Here is a 22035-nt window from a genome sequence, read left to right on the forward strand (position 1 = left end):
CTGACTCCTGCAGTTAGGACACTTACACATCAGACATAAACTTTACCAAGAGATCCAAGACAGGAGGTCAGAGTGATTGCGATTGAGACCTTTGCACGGAAAATCCCCAGCAAATCAACTGAAAGGCTCACAGCCGTGTTCCCAGAGTGCATTTGTTGGCTCATCATTTGAAATTCAGATGCACATTTTTCTGTTAGAATAATGCTGTAAACCACTGATTACTTCCCAAGTTTCCCACTGAACTACAGCACTGTCCAACAGAAGAACCCAATGTCTATTTATATCCATGGGATGACTGGTTGTTTCCACAGAAAAACTTACTCCAATCTCAAACTGGGGACTTCAGCCAGTGGGAACTGCCCAGGCCTTCAGTACAAGCTAAACACCCTGGGGGAGTAAGGAGATCTTTGGTGAACAAATGGTCTAGCAGGTTTGGACTCCAGGAATATTGCCAATAGCACAGATTTTTTCAGAGAAGCAGGAGTGAGCAAAACGGTAACATGGGCAATGACAAAAGCTGACGTTTAATGAGCACGCAGAGTTCCAGGCAGCAAGCTAGGCATTTTATATGAAAAAGTATCCGCTACTATCTCTTCAAGTATATCTTCTGCTCCATTATATCTCTATCCTTCTGGGACCACAATTATGCCTGTATTAAACTTATGTACCTTATCATACATATTTCTATATTCTTTCCATTATTTTCCATCTTTTTGTTTTAGTTTCAGCTTGGAGATCTTCTGAACCATCTTCTAGTTCTTCCTACAGATGCATTTAATGTGATGGTAATCCCATTTATTGATTACCTAATATCAATTATTATATTTTTTGTTGTAAACTTTTCATTTTATAGTTTTCAGTTGCTTGCCAGTTTTTGAAATCATGACCTCTATTTCCCTGAACATATTAAACATATTTTAAAGTCCTTGTCTGATAAGTCCATTATCTGCATCCTCTGTGGCTCTGTTTTTATTGTCTGTGGAAAGGTTTTTAGTCAAACTGCCTTACTCCTCATATCTCTGGTCATGTTTGCTCAAGTCTTAGCATCATTATTTGAGAGGAGGAAACCAGAGCAACTTGTCCCAAGACATGGGGGTCAAAGCTGAGACTCCACCCTAGGTGTTCTCTGACTTTTACATGAGTGTTTATAAAGAAGAGATGGTCTTGTTTCTAAGACATCATCCTCAAAGAAACTGATGCTAGTAAGAAAATATTTATAATATTAAAAAACACTGTCTCTTCCTACTGTTGCTAAATATATTTGCCTCTTGTCATTCCAAAGTTGGCAGATCTGTTTGATTCCAAAGTTCAGCAATCTTTCAGTCATGGAGGGCTTTGGCCCTTGGTGGCAGAGTGGCTTCTCGACCCTGCTGATGGCAAAGGAATGTCCCAGGAATTCTAGGGAAGCCAAAGACCCCGACATATCGGGAGTGGTAAAAGATGAGTGCCCAGTCCCTCTCCTTGCCCTAGCTCTTTAAAAAAAAAAGGTCCCATTGGCCACCATCTCTCCTCCTGCCTTAGGTCTCAGATCTCTTGAAGATGGAAAAGAAGAAGGAAGACAATTTGTAAATGGGGAAGAACAAGTTCCTGAACTCCTCACTTCCGTTATTCTTATAATAGCCCCACTGCTCCATGGCATTTTCAGAGACCAGTTTGTCCGGAAGTGCAGACTCTGCAGCTAGGCAGAAATTTCAGTTTATCCAGTGACTCTTGGAAGGTGTGACCTTAACTGTTTTTTAAAAAATATAACAGTTTTTTACTTAAGTCACACTTCCTGCCAAAGGAACCAACCGTTCTTTTGCCACCTTTCTTTCAGTACAAGCAACATGAGTGTGGACTCTTGGTTGCGCAAGAGTGTCACTCCACAAATGACAAGAGACACAGGCTCCCCTCATCCTAGAGGGAAAATAACTGATTCAATGAAATATCTGGCCTATGTGGGCACTGAGCACCAAACGTGGGATTTTATTGTTGTATTATTTTTTTTACAAAACACTCAACCTGTACTGTTGCCAAGTTGCAGATCTAGCAATTAATGTCATAATAATAATGACTAATTGCAGTAGGCAGCTTCTAAAATGGTTTCCAATAATCCCTACCCCCTGGTATTTGGCTGCCTGTGTGTGGCTTGGACCTAACAACTTGTTCCTAAAAAAGATCTTTTGGTAAAAGTGATGGATGTCACCCCCAAGGTTAGGCTGTAAAACACCAGGAATGACTTCTTTCTCACACATCTGCTTGCCCTCTCACCTGCTTGCTCTCACGAAGCAAGCCGACATGCACGGAGGCCATGAGGCTCATGAAAAGGGCTCAGGCCAACAGCCACCCAGGTCTCAGGGTACGTCTACAACAGAATCCCAGCAACTGCATCCTGCCAGAAACCACTGGGGAGCTTGAAGGCAGACCTGTCCCAGTTCCATTGAGGGTGTCTGCAACCCCAGCTGGCACCTGACTACAGTCTTGTAAGAGACCCTAGGTCAGAGAACCCATGAAGCTGTGCCCAGATTCCTGACCCACAAAACCATGAGACAGTAAAATTAAATTTTGGGCAACTTGTTAATACAGCAATGGATAACTAATACAGATGTAGTGAACAACATTTATTAAGTACTGACCCTGAACCCATTTTATTTAATCCGTGCAGCTACCCTAATAAAGTAGGGCTCTCCCCATTTTGCAGAGTAGGAAGTAGAGTGAGGGCAGCTCTGGGGTGTGAGAGGTTGGCCCTAGGCGGATGATGGAGGCAAAGTTGTACAGGACTTAGGGGTGATTCTGACTATCCCTCCAGGATTCCACTCTTAGGGCCATGCCGTGAAAAAGAAAAGATACTCCATTCCTTTAACTGACAAAGCTGACTTACAGTGCTTTAAGCACTAAAGTCAGCAAATGTAGTTATCACAGATAAAAAGCTGCAAAGCAAAGCAATAATTCAATCCTAAGGGTAAACCTCTAGGGAAGACATCACAGCATTGGAGATCAGAAAGCAGCGAAATGGAGATTTCAGAATTTGCTCCTGGGCATTTCAGCTCGGCTTTGAGTCACTGTTCAGGCAGCCCCCTGTGAAGTAGCGCCGTTTGATTAGGTGCATTTTCATCTCACTAGACGCACTCTCCTTCTTCGGTATCATTTCCACTTGCTGCGTCCCCAGGGAATCCACACGCGACGGGGCTGCTTTGGCCCCTCTCTCCCCTCTTCCCTCCACCCACACTCCTGGCCTCAGGAAGCAGCGGGCGGCCAGAGGCCAAGCAGGAATGTCCCTCGCGGCGCCCGGGCGCAGCCGCGACGGCAGGTGCTCAGAGCCGGGAGACGAGCGGGAAGGGCCGGCCCGGCTTCGCCTCCTCCTCTCTCGGCCTTAGGTAATCCTATTATCCCACCTCAGGAGCCTGTGCTAAAGAACAGCTCATTGCATCGATCCTAAATCTCTGCGGAGAAAATGTTGCCAGCACAGTCTTGGATGAAAGGCAGTGCGGCAGAGGCGGGCCCAGCGGTCTGCGGCCGGGACGCCCGCGAACGCGCTCCCCGCGTAACGGCTCGGGCCGTGGCCCCTCCGTCACCGCGCGCCGCCGCGGCCCGGCTCCCACAGGCCGTTCTGGGCGCTGGGACCCTTACTGGAATTGGTCTGCTTTGCCACTGTTTCTCCCATAGCCATGAACAAAGCAAACTTCCCATTCAAGCGAAACGTGCGGCTATGAACTCAAAGAGTTCCGAGGTAGGGCGGGGAGACACCATTCCCTCCAACCTCCCTGGGCCGGCAACAGCCGTTGGGCCGCAGGCGAGGGCATCTCTTTGGTCCCGTGGCCACGTCTGTTAAGAGGGGTCGGAAATAGATCACAGATATCAGGCATCTAATAATGGCCCCAAATCATACATAACCTTGCTGGATGGGTACATTTTTCTGATGAGAACGTCCCTCATCAGATTTTCAGTGTCACCCTGACATTATTTGTAAGATCCAATGAGCACGCGGACGCCCTCTCTGACTGACATGTTCAAGGCCACAAGCTACTACTGCTTACCTGTCTCAGATCCACCCCCTATTTCCCGTTCCCATCCATGTTATAAGATACACTGTCCTGAGGGTCAAACCTCCAGTGGCTCCTTCAGAGCAGGTCCCAGCAGTGGTGGTCATCTGGACCCTCAGACCTGGGAGGAGGGATGGGTGAACCATCAACGCACATGCATGCACGCGCACGCGCACACACAGCTTGGAGACTGGAATCAGAAAGGCCAGACTGCTCTTCACTTGTATGACTTCAGGAAGGGAAGTAAACGGCCAGCAAGATCATACATCCCCAAGCCCACAGAATGCCTGGTCCAGAGAAGAACAGAGAAGTAAACTGGAGGGTATCATATACTGAGCTAAGTGCTATGAGGGGAAACAAAGGACATCTGACCCACATCTCAGGTCAGGAAGGCTTTCTGAGGGCCAGGGCATTAAATCTGAAACCAAAAGGACACATTAGCTCCGGGACGGGAAGCAGGATTGGAGAGGGAGGGAAGGGAAGGAGAAGTGAATGCCAGCAACTTGAGCAGAGGCCAAGGGGGAAAGTGTGTCCAAGAGTTCAGTTCAGTGGAAGTTCAAGGCAAAAATGCCAGCAGCTCCATATGAACATGGATGGATGGACCGGGGCTGGTATCTACCCCTTCCGCCCCCTCCTGAGATCCCACTCTGACTGGCACAAACTGGCATTAAAAGAGGCTCTCTCACCCACAGGCTGTCTCTCCCCACTGCTGATGTTCCTGCACACTTCCCTGCAGGGGATCTGAAGCACATGTGTACACATGCACGCATGCACCACACATACATGCACAGACACACATGCATGCCCATTAACACACATGCACATTTGTGCATGCATACACACGCACACATACATGTTCACATAAACACACATGTGGTGCATGCATACACATACATGTGCGCACACGTGCACACACCCCTCATGGACACAGCTACACTGGCCAGCTATGCACTGTTTTGGATTATCCTATCATCAGCTTGGCTAAAGCAGGTACATTTCCCAGGAGCCCCTTCTCCACAGAGTTCTGGGTTAGAGTTGACTGAAAGAGGAACTTGCAAGAAGTAGAGCTATTACAATGAAGGTCTTCAGTAGGCAGGTAGGATGAGAGCCCACTTCTGTGTCCTCTTCTCCCCATAGTGGGTCAGGCCCCCCTCCAGATGTAGGTGAGAGGCAGAAGCAGTAGCCGTCCCCGGTCAACTACCCCAGCCCCTCTATGGGCCACTAGCTGCGAGCAAAGCCAGCTTCTCAGGGCTTCCGTGAAAGCCCCCCCCACCATGCTGGTGCTTCTCTGGTTTGAGGCATTTCCTCTGATCTTCCAGCTCCTCCTTCCAGACTTACCCTTCCCCAGCTGTCCACAGTGGTATCATAACTGTTGTAATCCTCTATTCAAGATGCTGGATTACAGCAAATGTGAGTTAAATGAGACATGTGCACACTGCAGACCACACAGAGAAGAGCAGGCAGTTGTGACAGTCTCACATCATTTGTAAGTTGGGGATATTTCAGTAAGCTCACAATTTATCCACCTCTCTTACTCGATCATTGTTCCAGTAAATAATAATAGTTCTGACACATGATATATTAGGAATCACCCTATAATTATGAAGGTCAACTGTATCACAAGGCCTAGACTTGATGATCACATTAGCACCAGGAAAGGCACTTATAAGAAAGGGAGGAAGTGTGTCTGAGGAAGGGGGCCTGCAGAGTGAGGGAAAAGACATCCCCCCAGTGACCATGCAAACCTGACTCTCCTGGGTTAGAGTAGTTATGGCTGTCTGGCACTTCTGCAAGCATTTAAGAGGCTTTACAAAATATAGTCATCAATGAATTTCCAACTTGAGGAAAATTTCTACCACCATCACTTTTCACTTCTAATCTCTACAAATAAATGCTAATATATTACTTAGTTTAAGAAATTTGACCAGGAAACAGAAGCTGCCTACATTCCAGCTACCTGAAGAAGCTACCCCACATTGCAGCCTCTGGGCAGATGTCAACAGAAGCCCCCACCTGACCTCCACCACCCAAGCCTCCAGGGTCAAAGACAAGGCATCCTTGTTCCAGCATTGTCCAAAGGGTGTGGCTGCTGGTGCTGCAGATGAAGCAGTAAAGCCATGGAAATACACTCTCTGATTTCTATACAGTGTCCTAAACTGCTCCCCAGCCAAAGACCCACTGACGGTCAAAGAGGAAAGGAAGTTGCGGCAGATCTGCTCTTCATGCCTGGGATGGATTTCAAATGTAGAGCCAACCTCATGTCATTCATGCCAAGGGGCAATCCTGGTCCAAAAAATTACCTGCAACCAGCCCCTCCAGCATGGAAAACTAATCTGAAACCTTGCCAGAAAGTAAGAAGCTCCTGCTGGCAGAGGTTAAAATCAAGGGCACTGAGGTCAGCCTGGCGTAAAAAGTAAGTGCATGTGGCCAGTTAGGCTGAACGGCAGCAAAGCCGGTGACTAAGGAAAATTAAAGAGAAGGCAGTTAAAAACACAGCAAGGCAAGATGGATGGAAGACCAACAAGCATATGAGAAGGTGTTCAGCCTCACTGACCAGCAAGGAAACGCAAACCAACATCACAACGCAGTAGCACTTCTCGCTCCCCAAGATGGTACAATCAACAAGATAGTGACACACATTGGCCAGGATATGGAGACCAATTTCTCATACACTGTTGGTGGGAAAGGAAAGTGGTATAGCCTCTTTGAAAAACAGGCTGGCAGTTCCTCACAAAGTTAAACATAGAAGTTACCATATAACCCAGCAATCTCCCCCCTAGATATACATATCTAGAAAACCTATGTTCATATAAAAACTTTTACATGAATGTTCAAAGCAGCATTATTCATAATAGCCAAAAAGTGGAATCTAAATGTCCATGAGCGGACAAATGGATAAACATAAAAAGAAATGAAGTACTGATACATGCTACACTGTGGATGAATGTTAAAAACATGCTAAGTGAAAGAAGCCAGACACAGAAGGCCACATATTGTATGACTCCGTTTCTATGAATCCAGAATGGGCAGATACACAGAGACAGAAAAGAGGTTAGCAGTTGTCAGGGGCTGGGGGAGGGGAATAGGGAGAGACTGCTAATGGATATGGGAATCAGGGTTATTTGAGGGGGGTGATGAAATGTTCTGGAATTAGATAGTGATAAAAAAAAGATGTCAAGGCCAAATGTTGCTTCTGAGTTTCCAAGTTCCAAATCACAATTATCAATGAGCTATTAAATTATGCTAATCATGTTATTCACAATGATGATGACACCTAACATCTTGTTAATCTAGACTCTGGGTTAACTGGCATCATCTCATTTTATCTGCAACCAAATTCTATGAGAGACATCCTATTATTACCCCTCATTGTTGGGAACACAGGCTCAGGGAGCATCAGCAATTGAACGTGGTCTGGCCTAAGAAGGTCAAGCTGTTGAGCTCCATCCTATGCCTATTGCCTCTTGGATGGACAAGGCCTGGGCCCCTCATTTTGAAACAAAGTCCTGGAGATATGAACAGGTGTGGTGATGCATTTATCTTTTACTACCCAAACACATCCTGCGTGTGTGAGCCATACCAGGCACTGGGTTAGACACCACAGTGTGAATAGGATCTCTCTTATCCCGTAAATGCATTAAGATACACACACAGGAACAAGTGAGCAGCCAGGCCTCAAGGTTTTAACAACCCAGAGAAGTGGAGTTCAGTCTTGAATTCATCTTCATGACACAGAAGGATGAGCAGTCATGCACCACACCCAGGAACAAATTCCCTCCCTCCCTGAGGGCTCAGGCCCAGGGATCTCCTTGGTATCCTGCAATTCTCCTTACAAGATATGCTAGAACATGCCCTTCACCAAACATTCATGAGACATGAAAACAATGGCCAGTCTTTAATTTATGTTCTAAAGGCTTTATGTCTTACAGAGCACACTCACATTCCTTATTGTATTTGGTCTTCAGGGTGACTCTGAGGTCTCATTATTCCACTTTATAGATGGACAACTTAAGGCCCAGTGCACGTCAGTCACACTGCTCATGGAAATGGGGAAGAGTCAACTGCAGACCTCCATCTCCTAGTCTGTTCTTTCCTCATCACTAAATGATCTTCAGTGCACATCTTGACTCTAAGTTGCCAACAAAACCTTATAGAACTTCAGCATGTGGGACCAGGAGGGGCCCTAAAAGCTGGGGAAGATAGAGGCCAGAGCTAAGAAACCTAAAAGTGACAAAACAGGCAGTTTGTAACTTGTAAATGAACACCTTTGGTTATTTTAATAATAAGAAATAATTGTATGCAAATAAGTATAGGCAACTTGATAACAATACTACAGTGCTGGCCACCTTTGTCCTTATGATAAGGTAAAGGTATCAGTATGTGTCTGAACTTCACGTACTAACATCATGAAATTCTGCTTTGAGATACTTCAAAATCTGTGAATATACATCTCTTTAAGGAGTTTATTTTAGGGTGGAAAAAATGTGTAGTTTATGCTTCTCAAAAATGAATTGTCCCTGGTATTAATCACTGAATACTCTCAGAGAGATTTTGGGTAAACATCCCATTTGCAGTGTAAATATTCCAAAAAGTAAGGGTCTCAATACTGCTTTGATTACACACACAAAAAAGTTTGTGTGCATCCTTTACTATGTGCATATTTATTTATAAACTGTATACATGTATTATTGTGCTAAGGTATTATACAATAAAACATGTACAAAAATAGAAAAGAAAATTTAAAAGAACGCTGTGTCGGTCAGGGTCTTTTCAATACTTAATACTACCAATGCCTCTAGATTTCACATTTCTGTTCATCAAAAGGCTTTGCTGGTGCCACAAACAGACTGGTAATAAATCCATGCCAGCCCTGGAGGGAGGATGCTCAATGTGCCCTTCCACACAGGGGCTGGGAAACACACACACAGGGACAAAGCTCCCTGAAGCTAGAACGTAACACAGGATGCACAGGCTGGAGGCAGCCATCTTTCAACTCCATCCGAGGGGAAGAGGAGAGATTCAGCCAAGCAGCCTGAGAGAGCACTCCCAGGACCACAAATGGCTGGGTCCACTCCCCCTCTGTCTGAGGCCCAGCTGCATTCCCACCTTTGGGTTTCCTTGGCCCCCGCTGGGCCATGGGGCCTGCTGGGCCCCCTGACACCCACCAGAAGCAGAGTGGCAGGCTGGCCCAGCAGAAGCCTGACTCCCCAGAAGGAAACACTCAAAAGGACTTACAGCTGAGCCCTGGGCGTTTTACATCATCGCCAGGCCCCTTTGCTTGGCCATCACATCCTCATGCCATTTGTTTTATAGGCACTAGCTCAGGCTGGTTTCAGCTACAAGTATCATTTACTACATCCAAACCATAGCTTAATATGTGCTGCTCTACCACTGTGGCTGGAGAGTGACACATCAAAATAACAGTTTCTCCCACCTAGAAAAAAATCGACCTGCAGAGCCTGTAAAAGATCTCCACTGCCTGATGTCCAGGCCTTGCCAACAGTAAAATCCATGTGTGTCTGGCCAAAGCATCAGGAGCATTCATTCAGCTACATTTTATGCTCGAGCATATTTCATCTGCATTGTGGGCCCTAGTCACGTATTGCTATGCATGCACTCAGAATTTAAGTTACAGAGAGCCATGTGCATCCTCTAATTTGTCAGAGAATGTTTATTTCTATAATCTAGCTTTAAAAAAATACAACTGACTGATTTTATTTTTTTTAAAAAAAGAAGAAAGACAAAAGAAAAATAAATGTGCTAGGAAAGATGATTACTTGCTCCAGGAGTGAAATCATCATTCTGGTTTCAATTAGGACTCTTTGGGCTGTCCATGTTTTGACTCTGTGGAGCAACGATACACTGCTCCCTCTTCCTCCACCAAAGTCTCTCTCAAGTATGCAGGAAGATTGCAGTTAGACTGAGGCAACCAGGCCAAATGTTTCCAGATAATAATTTGGTCAGATGAACCGAAGGAAGTATGTTTCTTCACTTAGTGGTTTGGATTAACCTCAGAGGCCAAGAAAGATACTGCAGACCTTCTCTGAACTCAGTACAGGCTTCTGCTCTGCCACGGTCTGACCATACGACTTTAGCAGCTAATTTTAAACTTTGGCTTCCTATCCATAAATCTGGTGTCTTACCCAAACTGGCACAAAATGGACTTTCCCAAGTGTCTGACCCATATGAACACTTGCTGGTAAATCTGCCTACAGAGTCCCCTATTTTGTGTGCCTGCCCGGCTCCCAAGAAAGAATTAATGTATTTCAGAATGACTTCCCAGAGTCCCAGAACATGCCAAGCCTGCATTTTTACCAGAAGACAGGATCATTTTCTGTTAAATGAATCTAAATGGTGAACTGTATCTCAGGCGGCCAGGAACACAGGCTCAGCCAGGACACAGACGGCAGCCGCCTCCTGCCGTTCTGCTGACCAGAGGGAAAAACTGGGGAGCTTTAAGTTTCTGACATTTACTCTTGATTCTAGATCCAAACCACCTAGCTGTTACGCTCCCTCAAAGCAGTAGCAACAAGGTCAGCTGGTATTATCGAGCTACCATTCCTTCTCCACAAAAGCAAGAACACAAATCCCCAGCATACAACTGCTCTCACCCACACACATCTCAAAATATCCCCTCATTGGATAACACGCCACAAATTCAAAGAGCATCCTTACCCCCTACCCTCTGACCTGTTCAAGTCATGCTTTCTGTTAGCTGGGTTCCCAGCTACATTTCAATCTGGAGCTCAGTTTGGGGAGAAACAGTGACCTAGTGTGAAGACAAGAAAGAAAGGAACAGCAGAGCCCACTAGCCCAAGGGTCAAGAGCTTCCTCGGCCCAGCCTGGCCCAGCACGGCAGGCCAGCAGAGGAGACCCACAAGTCTGAGAGTGTTTCCCTGTGGCACCCCAGAGGAATGCCTAGGACTTGCCTCCCACACAGGAGACAGCAAGCATCTCTAAATATTTCTTTTCTGTGCCCACTAAGCTATGAAAATTATAGACACTCTCTTTTCCTGGCTAATTGATGAGGATCAGGTAGCCGTTCTTGGAAACAATTTTACAAACGATAAGCATTACTTTCTTAACTCTTCCCTCTTTAAACTGGAGAAAGACAGCATTAAGAGAGCCAAAGAAAAACAGAGATCCCAAGAGGTCATGGAGTGTGAGATTCCGTGCATGCTTCCTAGGGAACACTGACCAAGTGGGAGCAGAAAACAGGAGGCAAGGAGCAGGGTGTATGGAAACTGTAAATAATGATAAACCCTAGCACTCCACAAACGAACTGCAGGGGAGCAGAATTTTGTGGATCTGGGATCAATTGCAAGGAATTTTAATATCTTACTGAGTCAGTGCCTCAGTTCCCTCATCTCTAAAAGAAGGGCTACAGGAGGGCCTATCTCATAGGATTTTTGATTAAATGAGATGATACATCTACAGCACTTAGACAAGTGCTAGCAGACTGCAAATGTCTGAAATATGCTAATTATTATCATGGTGTTTATTCAGCCATTTTAAAGTAAAAACTACTCCTATAGGTGCTGATATGCATGGGAAGAGCTCCAAGATACACTGATTGAATGAAAACCAGAACAGACTGACATTTGTCAGAGGTGGTGGGGAAGGGGGGGTGGGTGAAAGGGGTCACAAAGTACAACTTCCAGTTATTATAGAATAAATAAGTCCAGGGGATATAATGTACAGCATAGTGACTACAATTAATATTGTATTATATATTTGAAAGTTGCTAAAAGAATAGATCTTAAAAGTTCTCATCACATGAAAGAGAAATTTGTAACTATGTGTGGTGATGGATGTTAACCAGACTTATTGTGGTGATCATTTCATAATATATACATATAGCAAATCACTACATTGTACACCTAAAACTATTACAGTGCTGTATGTCAATTATAGTCCAATGAAAAAAAAGTAAAAAGTCATATGCAAGTCTGTAATGACTTTTTCATTTAAAAAAAAAGCATATGTGGGCACAAACACAAGAATGAAAACACTTCCTTAAAAAAAAAAATCACAAGAACAGATTAACAGTGATTGCCCAAGGTAGAGAAGCCTTTCCTTTCCATTCAATACTTTCGTATCACTTGAATTTCATAATCCTATACAAAGTATTCCTTGTATTTATTTTTAAATATGATCTAGGTGGAGGGATTAGGATATAAATTTTGTATTCTTCTTTGAGCTTCTCTATATAAATATAACATTTGACACTAACACTTCCTCTCCACACTCCTGTCCCCCTACCTTCATATGATAAAGATTTTAAATGACCATTGCCCAAATCACAGATTCTTGCCTCTGTGATGTATGCCAAGAGTAATTTGTATTAATCAGAGTTAATGTAACAAGGCTGATTAAGTAGAATTCCAAGAAACTCACTGGAAATTGCACATGATCCTGGGAACTTCTAGAGCATGCCATCCATAATCCATTTTGAGTTAATTTTTGTATATGGTATGAAATAAGGGTCTGATTAACCATGTGGATATCCAGTTGTCCCAGCATCATTTGTTGAAGAAACTATTTTCCCCCACTGATGTTGGCACTCTTGTCAAAAATCAATGAACCACAGATGAATGAGTTTATTCCTGGAATCTCAGTTCTATTCTATTGGTCAGTATGTCTACTGACAACACTGTTTGGATTATTAATAGCTTTGTAATAAGTTTTGAAATCAGAAAGTATGGGTCCTCCACTTTTTTTTTCTTTTTCAAGATTATTTTGGCTATTTGGTGTCCCTTGCTATTTTATGTGTATTCGAAAACTGACTTTTCTACTTCTGCAAAACAAACCATTGGAATTTTAATAGGAATTGCTTTGACTCTGTTGATCACTCTGGGTAGAATTGCCATCTAAACAATAGTAAGTCTTCCAGTCCATAAACATGGTGTATATCTCCATTTACTTAGGTCTTCTTTGATTTCTTTCAGCAATATTTTTAGTTTTCAGTATTAAAGTCTTTAACCTCCTTGGTTAAATTTATTCCTATGCATTTTATTCTTTTGGATGCTCTTATAAATAGATTGTTTCATTAATTTTCTTTTCAGAATTTCCACTGCTGCTATATAGAAATGCAACTGACTTTTCTGTGTTTATCTTGAACCCTGGAATTCAAGTATGCATTAAATTTGTTCCTGATCTCACGTGAAAGCTCTCAATCTTTCATCTTTGAGTATAATGTTACTAGTTTTTCATAAATGCATCTTATTATGTGGAGGCAGTTCTCTCTGATTTCTAGTATTTTGAGTGTTTTCATGTGTTGAATGTTGTCATGAAAAGGTGTTGGTATTTGCAAATGCCTTTTCTGCACTGATTGAGATGATCAAGAGTTTGAGAGAGATTGATAATGTTTTTAATGTTTGGTAGAATTTACCAATAAAGCCATCTGGTCCTGAACTTTCCTTTGTTGGGAGGTTTTCAATAATTGACTCAATCTCTTTAGTTGTTCAGATTGTCTATTTCTTTTAGGGATATAGTTTTGGTAGTTAGGGTGTTTCTAGGAATCTGTCCATTTATTTTAGATTATCGTTTCTTGCCATAAAACTGCTCATGGTATTCTCTTACAATCCTTTCCATCTCTGTAAAGTTGGTAGTAAGGTCCTCACTTCCATTTTTTTATTTATTTGCTTATTCTTTTTTTTAATAACCTAGCTAAAGATTTGTCAATTTTGTTTATCTTTAAAGAACCAATTTTTGGTTTCATTGATTTTCCCTATTGTTTATCTAGTCTCTATTTCACTGAAGTTAAGTTATTGATTTAAAATCTCCTTCTTTCATATAGGCATTTACAGCTATAAATTTCCCTCTGAGCATTGCTTTGACAGCATACCAAAATTTTTGCATGTTGTGTTTTCATTTTCATTTGTCTCAACTTATTTTCTAAATTCCACTGCAATTCCAAATTCAACCCATTGGTTATGTATCTCCATGCATTTTTACAATACTAAGAGAAAATCTTCCAGTGTCTTTAATCCCTTAGGATTAACTAGTCCTTTAGCTTTTTGGATCCAAGTTCCTCTTACTTACAAGGGTCCATTCCTGTCACTGACTACAGAAAGCACAACACCTCTGTTATGTTTAATAGGGATGGGATCATAAAATGTTATGTTAAAGAATAATTACTGAAGGTTAAATCATGACTTTCATAAGATATAAAATGAACATGTGGTTAAAGATTTTATTGACCTCATTATTAAGGAAGGTATTAATAAGATGTTACAACCAGTTAAAAGAAGTCAGAGGAGCATAAATGTATATGGATTAAAGAAATGATTGAATTAAAGGTTAAAATAATTTACAAATAGACAACACACTGACTTTTTTAATGAGGGAGTAGGAGGTTATTTTAACATTAAAAAAAAATAGATTTTTCCCTGTCTATAGACAGCAGTGATTTTGCATTGCTACCAGTTATCTACAAGTTACAGACGTATGAAACACATCAAAGGCAAGAAAAGGCTACAATCAGGTACCTTGGAATTCCATTCTCTCCACAGTGCATACTTTTCCACTGCAGACACCCAATTTTTGCTTCTTCCATAGTTCCTCATATGACCATATGACATAGAAAATAAAGAGAGAAGAGCTAAAGGTGTGGAAGAGAAAAGGACTTAGCCAAGGCAACTTCATCAATAAAGAAAAATTAGAACTAAAGCGGAAAAACATTAGTGAGCTTACGTAAACCATGAGGTCCAAACCTTCAGTGAATGGGGGAGGTGACCATCTGGGAATGGGGGAGCCCCAGGCCCTGACAGTGAAGTAAGTCTGATGCCCCACTGGCATGGGCCATGCAATACTTTAGGAGTCCACAAGTGGTAGGCTAATGTCGAGATCTCTGTGCAAAATGAGGCCCAGGCCTAAAAGAGCAGGGCCCAAAGGCACTGGATACAGGATAGATAAACTGCTCTGCGTTGCAAAGCAGTAAACCTGGCGCTGCAGTGCCAGTGAGGTCCATCACTTCTTCCCAGAGGGAGCTGAAGGGTGTCTCAGAGAGTGTCAGCAATGAGCACAGAAACCCGTAAGTTTTCCCAAAGCCACCCAGGGTCTCACAGGACATCCATCCAATGGGTTGGGGCTGCCTTCCTAACCAGTCAGCCCTAATAGAAATTAAGAAAAAAATAGTAACTTTCAAATACTTTTCCGATAGGCATTACATAAACATTCAGATTCTATTATTTAACTTAAGGCAATATTTCATTTTCAAGTGATCAAGGCATCTATCCTGCTTATTTTTTGTAACAAACATATTGTTTTATAGCTTTCAAGCATATGAAAGTTACTTTTAAATCTGTTAATCATTCTCCTCATATGCCAGTAATGCCTGTATATAGGAAAAGTTAGCACACAGAACTGGAAAAAAAAATAGTAAAATTCAAGGCAAAAAAATGACTTCAAAGAAAACCACATCTATCAAAAGTAGGTTTAGAGGCTGAATATTATTAAAGCCTTGTCACAGGTCCTCATTTCACTCATAAGCATGTCAAAGCCTGTTTACAACTGCTTTGCAAATGGTCATTTATCCCGTCTACATTTATGAATAAAAGTTATCTTTTTATAGAAGACAAAAAGTTCTCAGAGAAACACCGAGAATGTCCTTAGCATGTAAACTTGCAGAGCAAAGACTTGGCCCACACTCCCCTGCCGGCTGCTTTAACAGGACTTGGCTGTTCCCCTGAATCATTAGCATTTCTTTACTCTTCCTGCTGGAATGGGACGATTGTTCATGATGAGAACGTCCCAGAAGGCGCATGAACTCTCCAATGGGCAACCTCAACAGACTGCACTCTTGGATTCTTTGAACCCCTCAAAAATCTCACCTTACTGTTTACACCAATCCTGCACCAGGATGGCATGATTCTTACCCAAATCCCACCCAAGTTCCTCTTTTGAAAGACCACCTAAAATCAAACTTGTATTTCTCAATCATCATATCTTGCCTTCTTGCTCTGGGCCGCTGCCGAGATTTGACTTTGCTAGGTGGTCAACAAAGAACTCAGCTCTGTCTTATCAGCAAGCCGTTGGCAAAATCTGGGGACAGGTTTTGACAGGACAGAGGCCCCCACAACACCACAAGCCTGGGAGCCACTTGTTGAGGTCACTGACTCACTTTCCCTACCTGCACTGAGGACCCCTGTAGCCTCAGGAAGCCTGTGGGCTTTGCATAAGGATTAGGTTTGGTGCATAAAAGATGAAGGAGCCATGTGGGAAAACGAGGCAAGTATTTCCAAATGAAATTCCCCTCAATGGCAACTTCAGGGTTCAAATGAAAAGTAACCACACCAGAGGGAGCTAATAGGCCCCTGCTGCTTCCCAAGGGGCTGCCAGTGTGCAGTGAGGCAGATGATGAAACCACAAGTTGCCACAGCTGGAAACCCAGGCCAGGGCAGAGTAACCTCCACTGCCTCTAACAGCCCCTCAAGAGCCAACAAAGTGCCCCGGAGAGCTAGCTGCCTGTGCATGCATGTGAGCGAGCCCACCTGGGGAGAGGTGCCGGCTCCCCTCCAGAACAGCACTGATGAGCAAGAATGTGGCTTGCCCCAAGGGCTGCCTGAGGGGGCACGAATCCCTACTGGGCTGCAGCCCAGGACTGGAGAAAGCAGACCCACTGGACAAACAGTGTGCTGTTCCCAGTGTTAAAAAACAAAATCAACTGAGTACATTTTAAAGATCTTACTGGCTTTATTCAAGGATTCATGAATTGGGCAGCATCGCACCCAGCAGACAGAAAGGAGCTCCAAAGAGTTGAAAAAAATGAAAGGCTTTTATAAGCTGAATGGGGCTGGAAAAGGAACTTCCTAACTAATTATGGATTGTTTCAAGCAAGGTCACCTTCCTATGGAGGGCAGAAGGAGGTCTATGGGGCAGATTACCTCACTAGTGCTGACTAGGTAATTCCGGATTGACAGTTAAAGGGAGAGGATGAAACTGCAATCAGTTTAGGCAGTAAGCCTTGGTTTGCTGACTTGGGGCTTAGCACAAGTAACTCCATTTTGGGCCTGTTACCTCTTTTTTTAACACAAGTAAAGCCTCATCAATTCTGACTCTACCACTGGAAACAACTTAAATGTCCATTGATAGATGAATGGATGTAAAAGATGTCAGTCATAAAAAAGAATGAGATCTTGGCATTCGTGACAACATGGATGGACCCAGAGGGTATTATGCTAAGTGAAATAAGCCAGGAGGAGAAAGACAAATACCATATGAGTTTACTTATACAGTGATTCTGAAAAACAAACAAAACTGAAATAGACTCATAAGAACAGAGAACAGACTGGTAATTGCCATAGGGAGGAGGATAGGGGAATGGGTGAAAGGGAAAAACAAATTAATGAAAATGTTTACTATCTTGATCTAGATGATTATTACAAAAATGTATACACATGTCAAAATTCATCAAGCTGTACATGAAGATTTGTGCATATTACTGTATGCACCTCAAGATAAAAATTTTTTATTAACAATTTAAAAGTGAAATAAAAATTATTTTGTAATTTAAAAAGAATGCATCAGGAGTCAGCATTAGGGGAATGCAAATCAAAGCCTCAGTGAAATACCATTTCACACCCACTAGGTTGGCTATAATAAAAAAGATAATAACAAGTGTTAGTGAAGATGCAAGAAAATAAGGACCTCTCACACACTGCTGGTGGGAATGTACAATGGTGCAGAAGCTTTGGAAATAAGTTAGACAGTTCCTCAAAAGGTTAAATGTATAGTTACCATATACCCCATCAATTACACTCTTAGGTATATACCCAAGAGAACTGAAAACTTACATCCACACCAAAAACTTGTACATGAATGTAGAAAACAGCATTATTCATAACAGTCAACAAGTGGAAATAGCTCAAATGACCATTAAGTGATGAATGTATAAACAAAATGTAGTATATCCATACATGGAGTATTATTCAGCAATGAAAAAGGAATAAAAAGTGCTGATAGATACTATAATGTGGATGATGTTTGAAAACATCATAATAGGTGACAGAATCCAATTACAAAAACCATATACTTAACATGAAATTCAAGAATAAGGCATATCTATAGAGACAGAAAAATTAGTGGTACCTTAAGTCTGGTGGCTGAGGGAAAAGGGGAGTGACTGCTAATGGGTACTGGGTTTCTTTGGGGGGTGATGAAAATGTTCTAAAGTTGACATGATGATTGCACAACTCTGAACTGAACTGTATACTTTAAATAAGTGAGTTGTATGGTCTGTGAATTATGTCTCAGTAGAGCTCTCATCAAAACAAAGCAAAGCAAAAAACATTCTGACTCAGACACTCCAGTCCTCAGAGTACATATTCGTCACTTAGCACAGGAATCCAATCCTAGAGCTGCCTCCCTAGGGACCTCATTTGCCACATCTCAGGAGTGCCATTAACCACCTCTCACACTTCACAGCACACAATGCCCCAACAGGAGTCTCACCTGCTTTGAAGCATCACCTGCCAGGGACTTGCCCAAGTCCATCATCTTGCCTGACAGGGTCTGGGTTTACGACACAGGCTCCACAGGCTATAAGCCAGGAGGCATGCCTGCACCGAGGTGAGCGTTGCCACTCAAGACAGCCTCAAGCCTCCTTCAAGGCCACATGCTGCCACTGCAGACCTGTGAGGCAGTGAGGCAGCATGCACACATCATTCCCAAGGAAGCCTGCGTTTTGTTAACCCCCTTTATTGTTGCACTGGTATGGCAAGACCAGAAGATGTGTCACGATAGCATTAGTTGCCTGGTGAACATCAGGTCATCAATAGAATTTTACAATTTGCATTTAGAGAAGTAAAAATACCTTTACTGTAAAGTGGTGTAATTCTGGTGCAATCATGCAAATTAAATCAAGTTTCTGAGCAGATCAACTTGCTTTTCTAGAAGCATTAGGGAAGTAGGTGACTTGTACAACTCTTTGTAGAGGGGAACAATAAACTAGCTTTTACTGAGAGCCTATCATATGGCAAGCATGATCCTGAATTTTCTTGTATTAATCATGCTATCAACTGTTGCAACTCTGTGAGATAGTGTTAGCAACATTTTACAAGCCAGGGATCTTACAACAACCCAACTTAAGGCCAAATTCATAGCAAGTGACAAAGCCAGGATTCAGTCAGTTTGGTCTAACTAGAATCTTCATGCTTATCCACGACCCCATCTTGCTTCTCCCTCCTTAGAGACCAGAGTCTAAGAGAAGAATCCACTCAAAGCCTCAGTCAGTACATAAACTCATATTCTGGAAGTGACCTTGTTGAAATATAAAATGTGTTTATGGGAGAAAATGGGGGAGGCGGGAGTCTGTGATAGCCACTCTCCCCTTCATCCATTAGGGAAAGAATCCTGAATTTTAGCTGGCACTTGGACACCCTTGCTGGTAGAAGAGGCCATGGGACTGGGTTTTGGCAAACAGGATGGGAGCAGAAGCAATGTTTTGACCACATAAGCTATCAAACCAGCCCTGAACCAGCTACCAGGACTGATAAAGAAGAAATTATTTCATCCTGCTGAAGTCACTAGTTTGGGATACCTTGCTTAGGCAGCTTAGCCTGTATCCTAATCAACACAGTACATCTATGAAAAACCCACTTCCTGTAAATAGGCTAGGCATTATCCTTATAGCTTGTTATACCTATTCATTTGCTTAGCACACCACTTCTTTAGGAGGGATACAACAAAGAAAATTCATCCTGGGCCCTGTATCTGAATTCTCACACATTCTAAATGCTAGTTTATGAGATTTACTTGGACAGTATGACACTATACCAGGTATTACAATCCATTCCTTTAAACCCATATTTTTCCCAATGTCCTTATTTGGAAAATGCCACCCACCCATATTTAGCTATCAGGCAGGTGGTCTGTCTGCCACCATGGTTTCCCAGTGGCCCAGGTGGACATTATGTCATGTGAACCAGGGCTGTGCTCACTGCTCTGCCAGGACGCACTTGCCTTCTTCAGCAGCTGCCTCTGCTTTCACATGTGTAAGGCCCAGTGGGGTTGCCACGGCAGCGAGCATCATTTAAATGCTGGCAGGCTGGCTGCCTGCCAGGACCTACTTGTTGGTAATCCTGTCCTGTTGGTTAGCATTAGGGTGGACAAAATTCCATTTATGACCAGTCAGTAAGAAGAGCTTTCAGAAGAAGCAGAAGCGGGTGGGGCATCTGTTAGAGCTCTCTGACCCTTTTAGAGACCCTAGATTGAATGTCTTATGCAATGTGGCATTTCAGCCCCTCCACATATCACCAACCAACATATTTTCTTTTGATAATATAATGCATACAGGTCAATCTGCTCTAGTCTTCCATTTTCTGCCTTCATGACAACTTATATAAGCAACCCAAGACTGATCTGCTGTGACACCTGTTGCTATTCCATGACTAGAATAATAAACATAAGCAATTCACTTAGGCCACTACATCTGTGAAGAGCTGCAGTAGGGATGACATATGCCTGCCCATTAACAGTAGCACATAATTAACAGGATTATTTAGCCACCCCATACCAAGCAGTATTCAGAAAACAAATTGTTTCACAAAGAGAAAACAGCATCATTCTCTATATACTAAATTATGAATGCTATACTCTACCACCCACAAAGCCTCTACTACAACCTAATAAATAGATTATTTATTTACATTACATATAACATATTTATATTATATGTGCTATATGTTTATAGTACAAATATTACATAAGGAAACTGTGTGTGTGTGATCACCTGCTAAAGAAACATGACTAGGACTAATCTTAAATTGAAACAGATGGAATCACCAGCTATGCTGACAGAAAGACTGCTACAGAATTAAATTGATATATGAAACTATGCTATGTATGGCATTTGGTTGGAAATCTTATATGCTTGACCTTGTTGCAGTAGTAAAATCCATCATCTATGGAAAGTCAAAAACTGAGTGTCATCTTGGCACACTTTTCAAAACTAATTAACTGATCTTCTGCTAGACTCATAAATCCATTGATCCACTCTTAAAATTGGTATATAAAACATTTATATATGCAAATAGAGAATACATTTTAATAGTTATTTGGAAAAGTAAGCCAGAGCCACTGCAGATTTAAAAACAAAAATTATGAGCCTTTGTCCCTCTCATCCAACAAGACCTCAAAACACTGGCACCAAAACCTTTTCAGCACTGGGAAAAACTTCATAGTTCACCTCTAAGGGTGCTTTGCTTCAAAATAAAGTAGTGTATTCTAACACAAATTTTACACAATTTTCAAAGTAAATGTATTACCACCATAGTCTGAAGGCTTTTTAGAAAGTGAAAGCATGACCCACGTAAGACTTCTCTTGCATTTGGCAAATTTTTTTTTTTGGTATCATTAATCTACAGTTACATGAGCAACATTATGGTTACTAGACTACCCCCATCATCAAGTCCCCACCACATACCCCATTAAAGTCACTGTCCATCAGCATAGTAAGATGCTATAGAACCACTCCTTGTCTTCTCTGTGTTGTACAGCCCTCCCTGTGCCCCCCCACCACATTATGTCTGCTAATCCTAATGCCCCCTTTCCCCCATTCCCTCCCTTCCCACCCATCCTCCCCAGTCTCCTTCCCTTTGGTAACTGTTAGTCCATTCTTGGGTTCTGTGAGTCTGATGCTGTTTTGTTCCTTCAGTTTTTTCTCTGTTCTTATACTCCACAGATGAGTGAAATCATTTGTTACTTGTCCTTTTCCGCCTGGCTTATTTCACTGAGGATAATACTCTCTAGCTCCATCCATGTTGTTGCAAATGGAAGGATCTGTTTTCTTCTTATGGCTGAATAATATTCCATTATATATATGTACCACCTCTGCTTTATCTATTCATCTACTGATGGACACTTAGGTTGCTTCCATTTCTTGGCTATTGTAAATAGTGCAGCGATAAACATAGGGGTGCACATGTCTTTTTGAAACTGGGCTGCCACATTATTAGGGTAAATGCCTGGGAGTGGAATTCCTGGGTCAAATGGTATTTCTATTTTGAGTTTT

General features: G+C 42.5%; 1 protein-coding gene across 2 annotated transcripts in view; it reads right to left on the minus strand.

The window, feature by feature from the left end:
* Positions 1-22035, minus strand: part of RAB31 (RAB31, member RAS oncogene family) — a 132175-nt gene that overhangs the window by 90457 nt on the left and 19683 nt on the right. The window contains exon 1 of one of the 2 annotated variants that reach the window (XM_057504040.1): positions 14513-14605. The exons of the other annotated variant lie outside the window; for it this stretch is intronic. Within the exon in view, the coding sequence (XP_057360023.1) occupies positions 14513-14605 (93 nt within the window). Of the gene's footprint in view, positions 1-14512; positions 14606-22035 lie in introns of those variants that run through there. 2 annotated transcript variants of the gene reach the window in all.

This window comes from Manis pentadactyla, chromosome 6 (assembly GCF_030020395.1).
Source record: "Manis pentadactyla isolate mManPen7 chromosome 6, mManPen7.hap1, whole genome shotgun sequence".
Classification (NCBI taxonomy): domain Eukaryota; kingdom Metazoa; phylum Chordata; class Mammalia; order Pholidota; family Manidae; genus Manis; species Manis pentadactyla.